The sequence below is a fragment of the Melanerpes formicivorus genome, unplaced genomic scaffold (genome assembly GCF_026170545.1).
Source record: "Melanerpes formicivorus ecotype bairdi unplaced genomic scaffold, bMelFor1.0.p_v2 SCAF_16, whole genome shotgun sequence".
NCBI classification, from domain to species: Eukaryota; Metazoa; Chordata; class Aves; order Piciformes; family Picidae; genus Melanerpes; species Melanerpes formicivorus.
This window is the reverse complement of record NW_027142368.1, coordinates 14,300,595-14,310,294: the sequence shown is the minus strand read 5'-3', so window position 1 is coordinate 14,310,294 and position 9,700 is coordinate 14,300,595. Positions and strand designations below refer to the sequence as shown.

Sequence of the window (9,700 nt, the reverse complement as noted above, 5' to 3'; positions counted from 1 at the left end):
TGGGTTGGATGATAGGTTGGACATGATGATCTTGAAGGTCTCTTCCAACCTGGTTCACCTCCTGTCTCCTCTCTCCTCCTCTCTCCTCCTCTCTCCTCCTCTCTCCTCCTCTCTCCTCCTCTCTCCTCCTCTCTCCTCCTCTCTCCTCCTCTCTCCTCCTCTCTCCTCCTCTCTCCTCCTCTCTCCTCCTCTCTCCTCCTCTCTCCTCCTCTCTCCTCCTCTCTCCTCCTCTCTCCTCCTCTCTCCTCCTCTCTCCTCCTCTCTCCTCCTCTCTCCTCCTCTCTCCTCCTCTCTCCTCCTCTCTCCTCCTCTCTCCTCCTCTCTCCTCCTCTCTCCTCCTCTCTCCTCCTCTCTCCTCCTCTCTCCTCCTCTCTCCTCCTCTCTCCTCCTCTCTCCTCCTCTCTCCTCCTCTCTCCTCCTCTCTCCTCCTCTCTCCTCCTCTCTCCTCCTCTCTCCTCCTCTCTCCTCCTCTCTCCTCCTCTCTCCTCCTCTCTCCTCCTCTCTCCTCCTCTCTCCTCCTCTCTCCTCCTCTCTCCTCCTCTCTCCTCCTCTCTCCTCCTCTCTCCTCCTCTCTCCTCCTCTCTCCTCCTCTCTCCTCCTCTCTCCTCCTCTCTCCTCCTCTCTCCTCCTCTCTCCTCCTCTCTCCTCCTCTCTCCTCCTCTCTCCTCCTCTCTCCTCCTCTCTCCTCCTCTCTCCTCCTCTCTCCTCCTCTCTCCTCCTCTCTCCTCCTCTCTCCTCCTCTCTCCTCCTCTCTCCTCCTCTCTCCTCCTCTCTCCTCCTCTCTCCTCCTCTCTCCTCCTCTCTCCTCCTCTCTCCTCCTCTCTCCTCCTCTCTCCTCCTCTCTCCTCCTCTCTCCTCCTCTCTCCTCCTCTCTCCTCCTCTCTCCTCCTCTCTCCTCCTCTCTCCTCCTCTCTCCTCCTCTCTCCTCCTCTCTCCTCCTCTCAGTATATAGTTTGATTCATTATTAACATTCATTAACAGGTCATTGCTAAGCAGATCAGTTGTCCCAGTGCACAACTGGGACCTCACCAGTTCCAAACACCTAGAATTTTGGGTTCCAGTAGGTCATGAATGTGCTGATTACAATTAAAGCAGCATCCATACCAGAATGGAAGGTGCTGCCAAGAGCAGGGCGTGCTGGGGGTTGACCTCAGATAGTATTTCCTACCAAAAAATGCAGCTCAGAACAAACTTAGCTGGTTTGGCAATTTCTGCCTGCCTAGGGTGAGGCACAGGCAGGGCAGCAATGGAATCCCAGCACTGTTCGTGGGGTCACTGAGGCCTGGGGCACCACTGGAGTAAACTGGAAAAATGGCTGTTTTGTGAGACATCCTGACAAGGTGAATTAGTAACAGCCTTGTGTCAGAAAGGTATTTTTATTAGAGCTGAGATTCTTTCCACTCCTGGTAGCAGGGAAGGCTTTTTGCACAACCTACCTTTAGGCTGCATGGAAGCAGTGTTCTGTGTGTGAGAAAACTGCATTCAGCTGGAGCTTATCAGTGTAAGAGCCCAGCCCAGCCCATTGCTTCCCCCTCATGATGCTGTTTGTGTTATTCCAAAGAAATCTCCCTTTGAAGGCCAGCAGTAATCTCCATTTTATTGGTGCATCTTTTCATACACTGTTCTAACAGAGCCAGCTGGATTCTGTGTGCTAAAAATACACGTGCCAGAGAAGTAATGAAACAGTGACCAACAGGCTCAATTCCTCCCTGAGAGGAAAATTCTCCCTACACATGCATGCTTTAAAGTCTGTAAGTGATTCTCTTTTCTTGACCTGAGAGAGAAAAGCAAAATGAAAGCAGAAAGCTGTGGTGGGGTGCATAAAGGCCAAGTCTCCTTTCACAGAAGCTGTGATGTGTCACTGACACAGGCAAGCAGCCCAGGCTGGGGTCTGGCTGCAGGAGGGTCACCTGCTCAGCCTGTGTCAGGTGGCTGCAAGCCACTGCACACTGGAGGACAGCAGGATGAGGTTCCAGCATCCAGGGGGGCAGTGAGGAGCCCTGGCTACAGAACACCAGCAAAGGAGTACCCACAGAAGGCAGCGTGAGAAGAGCCCGTGGTGAGTGCAAGCACTGGAGGGTGGTAAGGACTCCAGGAACTGTATGGACTGTAATAGTTCAGGATCCCAGGCCCTTTCCTGTGGAAACTATTTCTTAGTTTCCTTTCTAAGCAGCTCAGAAATAGGAGCTTGCTTTCTTGGCCAAGGAAGTGGCTTGTTTTTAGTGTGTAAGTGATCAGCCTTTAAAAGGGAGACTCCCTTGAACAGAGAAACATGGAATGAGCAATGGAGTGAGGGTGGTATTTGGAGAGCAGGAGGCAGATGGTGTTTAGAAAAGAAGGTGGCAGAGTCAGTATTCAGTATTCAGTATTCCTAAGGTTGGAAGAGACCTCAAAGATCATCGAGTCCAACCTGTCACCACAGACCACATGACTAGAGTAGGGAAGACACTACTCATCCTGGAGGAGAAAGGTTTTTGTGTGATTGGTGGGATGGGTAATTGGAGCAAGGACCACAGAATACAGGAGCAGGAAGGAAGAGGAAACTGGTGGAGGAAACCCAAGAAATGCTGAGTGCTGTCAAACACAGGCAATGCTTGGCACGAAGGCCAAGAGAGAGCTGGGCTTTGGGCTGTCAGGAGATTGAGAACAGTAGTTCACTAGGGTGGGATTTGACTTCTGCAGTAGTTCAGTAGGACAAAAGGGTTAATCTGAAGAAAAGAGACCACCATTTAATTATCAATGAACAGGAGATCAGGCTCAGCCTGATCTGCTCGAGCTTCTCTTCCACTTCTCTCTGGCAAAGGCACTTCCAGGTTGGCATTCGTGGCACCTAACAGGATTGCAAAAGCCATGTGCTTGTTTAACACCTCAGGACAGGGGCCACCTGGCAGAAATTACTTAACAAAGCTTAGAACATTGCAAATAACCCCAAATGGAAAGGTATTGCACAGTATTACAGTTAAATGATTAAAAGCAGGTTTCTTTGGCTTTCAGCTGTTCAGTTCCTGCTCTATGCAGTTGCAGCATTCAGGTGTCAGGGGAACAATGCTGCAGGGTGGTTTTTCTTACTGGAATGTTGACAATGGAGCCATTTGTGTGTGTTTTATAAGCTTCTAACAGAATTAAGTCAAGCTTGAGGTTAGTTTGAGCCCAAGTGGCTTGAGGTCTCATCATGTCACAACCTTGTGGAGTTCCTAGCTGCTGCTTTTTCCCATATAGTTTATGTGCAGTTCATGGGGTTTGGAGGGCTGCTTCTTGTTGTTGTTGTTGCAGCACTGATAGGTAGATACTGAAATAGGTCACTAGGAAGCATATCCAGAATCTTTATTGTGCTGGACATCCTGTGGTGGCTGAGGAACAGTCTGCTGCTGTCTCTCTGACATTTTAAACTAGAACCCCTGGGACACAGAACATGATACTTAATGGACAGGAGTAGTTGCAGCTCTGAAGGTAAATGAGTTGTGTTGATTAAAACAATGTTAGGAGGGTTGCTGAATTGGTTTTCATGATTACTGTTAGCCATGTGAAATGTTCTGGTAGTTCTATCTCAGTGGGGTGTGATTAGTAGGTCAAGAAAGGTTCCCTCCCTCTCTACTCTGCTCTGGTGAGGCCTCATCTGGAATATTGTGTCCAGTTCTGGCCCCCTCAGTTCGAGAGGGACAGGGAGCTACTAAAGAGGAGTCCAGCACAGAGTCACCAAGATGATTAAAGGAGTGGAATATCTCCCTTATGAGAGGGAACTGGGGCTCTTTACCTTGGGGAAGAGGAGACTGAGAGGTGACCTCATTCATGTTTATAAACAGTTGAAGGGTGAGTGCTGAGAGGATGGAGCCAGGCTCTGCTTGGTGATGCTCAATGACAGCACAAGGGACAGTGGGTGAAAGTTGAGGCATAGGAATTTCCATGTGAACATGAGGAAGAATGTTTTCCCTGTGAGGGTGACAGAGCCCTGGAACAGGCTGCCCAGGGGGGTTGTGGAGCCTCCCTCTCTGGAGATGTTCAAGACCTGTCTGGATGCATTGCTGGGTGGTCTGGTATAGGTGATCCTGCTCTGGCAGGGGGGTTGGACTGGATGATCTCTCGAGGTCCCTTCCAGCCTCTACCATTCTGTGATTCTGTGCAACTCAAGAACCCCACAACAAAGAAACCCTGTGGCAAAGGGATTCCTATTTATATGCTTACAGTTGGGTGAGATCATTTGAACTGGACATGAGGGAGTCCCCTTTCCCCCAAAGCTTTTAAATATAACTGGCTGAAGTTAGTGTTTTCATTCTGAAGGATGCATATTCTGCTTCTTGCTTATAGGTCCATTACCTCTAGCTGCCTCCTGATGGGGTTCTTTTCCAAGCTTCCTTTCCCTTTCCCTTTTTAACTGAATTGTTCAGCTTTCCAGTAGAAAATTTCATGGATTTCAAATGATTTCATGGAATGATTTCAGCTGGCAAAGGCCTTCAAGATCACTGAGCCCAACCATTGCTTTGTGGCTGTTTTCAATAGTTACCTGGGTGGTTTGGAGCTGGTTGGTTGTACAAGAGGTTGGATTTGGCCAAACCCTCTGCTATGGAGGAGATAGCAGCTGCACAGTAGTGAATCTACAGAAAAACATGAACAGGGATTTCTACATCAGCTCATTTTTGCAGTGCTTCATCCAGTCCTAACTCTGCATGAAACAGGATCTGGGCAGCAGACTGAAGCAGCACCAGAGTTACCACATCCTATTCACTATTTCAAAGAGTTGAGCAGTCTTGGAGGAAAAAAATGTATTTAATACCTTCCCTTTTCTGGGAGCATATTGCATTGCCTCAAGCTGGCACAAACTATTAAAGCTTTTCCAGTGTGTTCCTGTTGAACCTGGATCTGGTGTCAGCATTGTTCAGTGACTAGCATGGCATTCTTCAGGAAGCCATAAAGTAGATGAGAAGAGGAGGGGAAACTGCAGTGGGAGCATTAAGATAAGGAACTTTGAGCGAAGCCAAAAGAACACCAGAGAGTTCTAGGGACAAAGAAAACAATAGCAGTTGTGCCTCACAGCACAGACAGGGTAATGCTGAGCATTTGCTCCAGATAGGGTTTCCTTCTATTATTTGTATGTTGGACACTTCCCTTGGAGATCTTGTCTGGCATCTATGAAAATCAGCACAGCTGGTGTCCAAGGAGATTAGTCTGGGTCACATCAGAGAGAATAGGAGTGTTTTCAAAGGGTGTAAAGAAAGAAAAGGTTGGGAGAAGGAAGAAAATGGAGGGGGGGGGGGGGGGAAGGTGAAGTGTTTGCTTCCAGAAGCATCCTTATCAAAGCAAATAAATGCTTCTTGAGTAGGCAAGCAGAGCAAGAAAGGCTGTATCCCCCTTTCTCCTCCCTACCAGAGCTCAGAAAGGTTACTTTACATATGATACCACCAGGAGGAAAGCAATAAGGGAAGTGAAGCCACAATGCAGCTCCATTCCTCCTTCCCTTTAATCCCAAAACAGGTTTTTTCAAGCTACTGCTAAAGGAGAAATCCTAAGGGTCAAATCCTAAAGCTGCTAGCAGTGCCTTTAAAGCTTTTGCTTACCTGGGCTTCCATAGCTTTAAATCTCTTTTCATGGTCCTTCAGTCCACCAAAATACTTGGACAGATGATCCACCCTGGGGAAACAAAGCAGACAGGTTAGCAAAGCAGGAGAGGCCTCAGAAGAAACTAAAGCACAAAGCCCATGGGCCATAGCTCCTCATTGGCACTTCTGTGGTGCTGAGATGTCCCAATGTCTCCTAAAGGTTGTATCCTTTTGAGATGTTCCTGCAAGAGCAGCATTTCTGAGACGCTCTCACCTCTTGCCTGACACCAGGGGGACTGGAGCATCTCTCCATTGAGGAAAGGTGAGAGACCTGGGGCTGCCTTGAGAAAAGACTGAGAGGGGATCTTCTGAGTGCTGATCAATAGTGAAAGGGTGGGGCAAGAGGATGGGGCCAGACTCTTGTCAGCAACAGGAAAAGGGGCAGTGGGCACCAGCTGGAACCCACTGCGCTCCACCTGAAGATGGGAAGGAACTTCTTTGGTGTGAGGGTGCTGGAGCCCTGGAGCAGGCTGCCCAGGGAGGTTGTGGAGTCTCCTTCTCTGGAGAGATTCCAAAGCCACCTGGACACTGTGATCCTGGGCAACCAGCTCTGGGTGCCCCTGCTCTAGCAGATGGGTTGGACTGGATGATCTCCAGAGGCCCCTTTCAACCCCACCATGCTGGGCTTCTGTGTAAGACAGAGGCAATTCCTTGTGAGGAAAGCTTTCAGTGGGTCAGAATCACATACTTATTGGATGTGGCCTTCAGCCTTTCCTCATGGCTTTCTTTCCTTTCCTGCTCAAGGTTTACAAGATAATTCTCTTTTTGCACCAGCTCCCAGGTTATGATTTTCTGATCTAGGCCAACTGGAAGATGTCTTTCTGTAGGGGGGAAAAAAAAGAAAGGAATGTTATTTTACTCCTTTTTCTGTTACATTGGCCATGGAAGGCTGCTATGCTAAGGAAAAATGAAGTCTTGCCATGGCAGGAGTGCCATGGTAGGAAAATGTAGTGTAAAATAAGTGTTTTCTACTTGTTTATCTTGTGATGGAAGACAATAGTCTCTTTTTTTTGCAGTTGAATATGACTCTTGAGTTAGCTGAACAGCATGAACCAATTTCTGTGGTTCTATGTAAACTCATTTACAACCTTACTGGACTTCTGATGCAGTTTAGCCCCAAAACTGAGCAGGGCTTTGTGTTCAGATGCACTTTATCATCTAAGCTTCTTTGTTAGAACAATTACAGCTAGGAAGGACAAACTGTGAATGAATCCTTCCACCCTGAAGCATCAAGCCTGTTGTTGTCAGGTGTCCAAGCCAACAGCAGACCTCAGTTTGAAGACATAGTTTGAATTAGCATATTGGGTTTGTCTCTTGCATTCCTCTGCAGACTACCCCTGGGTGATCCTGCTCTGGCAGTTCTACTCTCTTCTAGATGCCTGTTCACAACTCACCCCAGTGTTCATTTTTCTGTTCCACTGTGTTGAAGATCCTCCTGAGAACCAGAGTTAGGTGATTAATGATGATAAAGGGTGGTGCTAAGGCAGGCCGGCTGTGGTACTCCACAATCAGGTTGTAGCGCTGAACCTTCCAGAAGATGTCTGCATTGCCCTGAACAACTTGAAAGGTGTAACTGTAATTGGGAAGGGGGAAAAAAAAAGTGTGGCACTGGTTTTTAAACACAGCTAAGTAAGCTGAAGTCCCATGCTGACTTTACAGAAGGAGCAGCAAGATCAGCAGTGCTAATTTAACCTAAAGTTTGTGCAAATTCTTAGACATCAGGCTACATAAGGCTCCCAGGAGACCTCATTGTGGCCTTCCAGTGTCTGAAAGGGGGCCTATAAGAAGGCTGGGGAGGGACTTTTTAGGGTGTCAGGGAGTGATAGGGCTGGGGGGAATGGAACAAAACTAGAAATGGGTAGATTGAGATTGGCTGTGAGGAAGAAGTTGTTCCCCATGAGGGTGGTGAGAGACTGGCACAGGTTGCCCAGGGAGGTGGTGGAAGCCTCACCCCTGGAGGTGTTTGCAGCCAGGCTGGATGTGGCTGTGAGCAACCTGCTGTAGTGTGAGGCGTCCCTGCTCATAGCAGGGTGGTTGGAGCTGGCTGCTCCTTGAGGTCCCTTCCAACCCTGACAGTTCTGTGATTCCATGATTAAAACACTTGCAGTTGCAGGCTTCAAATGTTAAAAAAAGACATTAGGATTTTTTTTTCCCCTTAAGAAAGGTAATTCCACTGCACTTGGGCAAGAACAGCAAACATGCCACCTCAGTTCTTCAGCCAAATGGATCATTATTAGCAGTGTTGACATCAAGCATTTCCCCTATGAGCAGATTACCCTGTGAAGCCTGCCAAGTTTACAGCTGCTGTGCACCTGCAGGCTTCTGCTGCAGCCCAGCCAGGGCGCCAGGCCCTTCTGTGCTTGTTTAATTGAATTTTAGCAGTAAAAGAGGCTGCTTCTTGTCTTTAATGTGGCTAGAGGAAGGATAATGAGAACTTAAGAACTCTATGATCACAGAGCTCTACCTCTCAACACCTGAAGAGTATTCATGAGGAACAGGACTAGCGTGTTCCAAAGTGAATAGCAGTAACCATGGGTCAGTGAAACCTCTCAGCTTCTGTCCTGAAATTGCTCCTACCTGAACATAGCAATCAGGAGGTTCAAAAGGAGAACATTTGTGACTAGTAGGAAGATGACCAAGAGAAGTATGACGAGCCAGTTGGCATAGCTGTTGGGGCATGCTTCTGAGCTCTCCTGCAGAGTCTGCAGTGGATCCAAGGTGCAGTTCCTGGGATAGATTCGTGAGGCTGCAGAGGAAGAGAGAGAGCTCAAAAGAGCAGTTTTGACAGACCCTACTGCCATGTGTGAGCCTTAGAGCAGAGACAAAAGCTTTGCATTTTGGTGAGCAAAATCTCATTCAACCAAGCCTGGCAAGGCTTACAAGTAGCTCCTGAGGTTTGAAGTAGCTGTGTCCAGTTATGGGCCTCTCAGTTTAGGAAAGATATTGAGTTGATGGAGCATGTCCAGGGAAGGGCAAGAAAGCTGGGGAGGGGTCTGGAGCACAGCCCTGTGAGGAGAGGCTGAGGGAGCTGGGGTTGCTTAGCCTGCAGAAGAGGAGGCTCAGGGGAGACCTTCTTGCTCTCTACAGCTGCCTGAAAGGAGGTTGTAGCCTGGTGGGGGTTGGTCTCTTTTCCCAGGCAACCAGCACCAGAACAAGAGGACACAGCCTCAAGCTGCACCAGGGGAGGTTTAGGCTGGAGGTGAGGAAGCAGTTCTTCATAGAAAGAGTGATTGGCCATTGGGATGTGCTGCCCAGGGAGGTGGTGGAGTCACCATCCCTGGAGGTGTTTAGCAAGAGACTTGCTGGGGCACTTGGTGCCACGGTTTAGTTGATTAGATGGTGTTGGGTGATAGGTTGGACTCCATGACCTTGAAGGTCTTTTCCAACCTGGTTAATTCTATTCATGAGGGTCCTCTGGATCTCTTAGTTGTCAGCTTTAGTCTTTATGACCTAGTAAAGTAGTTTTGTCAGCAGATTTTGCCCCCCTCCCCCCCCGCCCCCATTCCCCCTCTCCTTTTCCATCTGTTTCCTAAAGCTGTCAAACAGAACAAGCCCAGAGGGCCCCAGGACAAATGCCTCCCTTCTGGAAGTTGCTTGTGTAATGAACTGTTTTTTTTCTCTTCTGTCTTTTAACCAGGCATTTATCCAGGTGAAGACACCCTCTGGAGAGAAACACACACATCGAGGGAATGCAAGCTCTAACCCATTTCCAGATGAGATGAATCTTGTCCCAGAAAATACTTGCTCCTCTCCAATTACTGTAATGGAAATGAGCCACTGGTTGTGCTGTGTAGGCAGTTAAAGTTAAGTGAGATGAATCACACCCTGCTCTCTTGTCTCATTCAGAGGTTTTTTGGCTTTCCTAAGCAGGGTGAACATGAAATAATACTCTGGGATTTGCTTCTGTCTATGGGAATTTTGCTGGTTCCATCTAAATTGCCTCAAGTTCGAATCCTGCCTCAACATTGCCACAATTTTAGGACATGGAGGTGCTGGAGCATGTCCAAAGAGGAGCAACTAACCTGGTGAAGGGCCTTGAACATGAATCTTACAAGGACTGGCTGAGGAAACTGGGGCTGTTTAGCCTTTAGAAGAGGAGGCTGAGG

General features: G+C 48.3%; 1 protein-coding gene across 1 annotated transcript in view; it reads right to left on the bottom strand.

The window, feature by feature from the left end:
• Nucleotides 1–2,729: 2,729 nt before the first annotated feature.
• The window catches only part of TRPM5 (transient receptor potential cation channel subfamily M member 5), a 45,219-nt gene continuing 38,248 nt past the window's right edge, over nt 2,730–9,700 (bottom strand). Inside the window, exons 19-24 of the mRNA XM_068148315.1 lie at nt 8,172–8,340; nt 6,989–7,167; nt 6,283–6,415; nt 5,553–5,625; nt 4,502–4,592; nt 2,730–2,830 (exon numbers count right to left, since the gene is read on the bottom strand). Of these exons, the coding sequence (XP_068004416.1) occupies nt 2,730–2,830; nt 4,502–4,592; nt 5,553–5,625; nt 6,283–6,415; nt 6,989–7,167; nt 8,172–8,340 (746 nt within the window). The remainder of the gene's footprint in view (nt 2,831–4,501; nt 4,593–5,552; nt 5,626–6,282; nt 6,416–6,988; nt 7,168–8,171; nt 8,341–9,700) is intronic.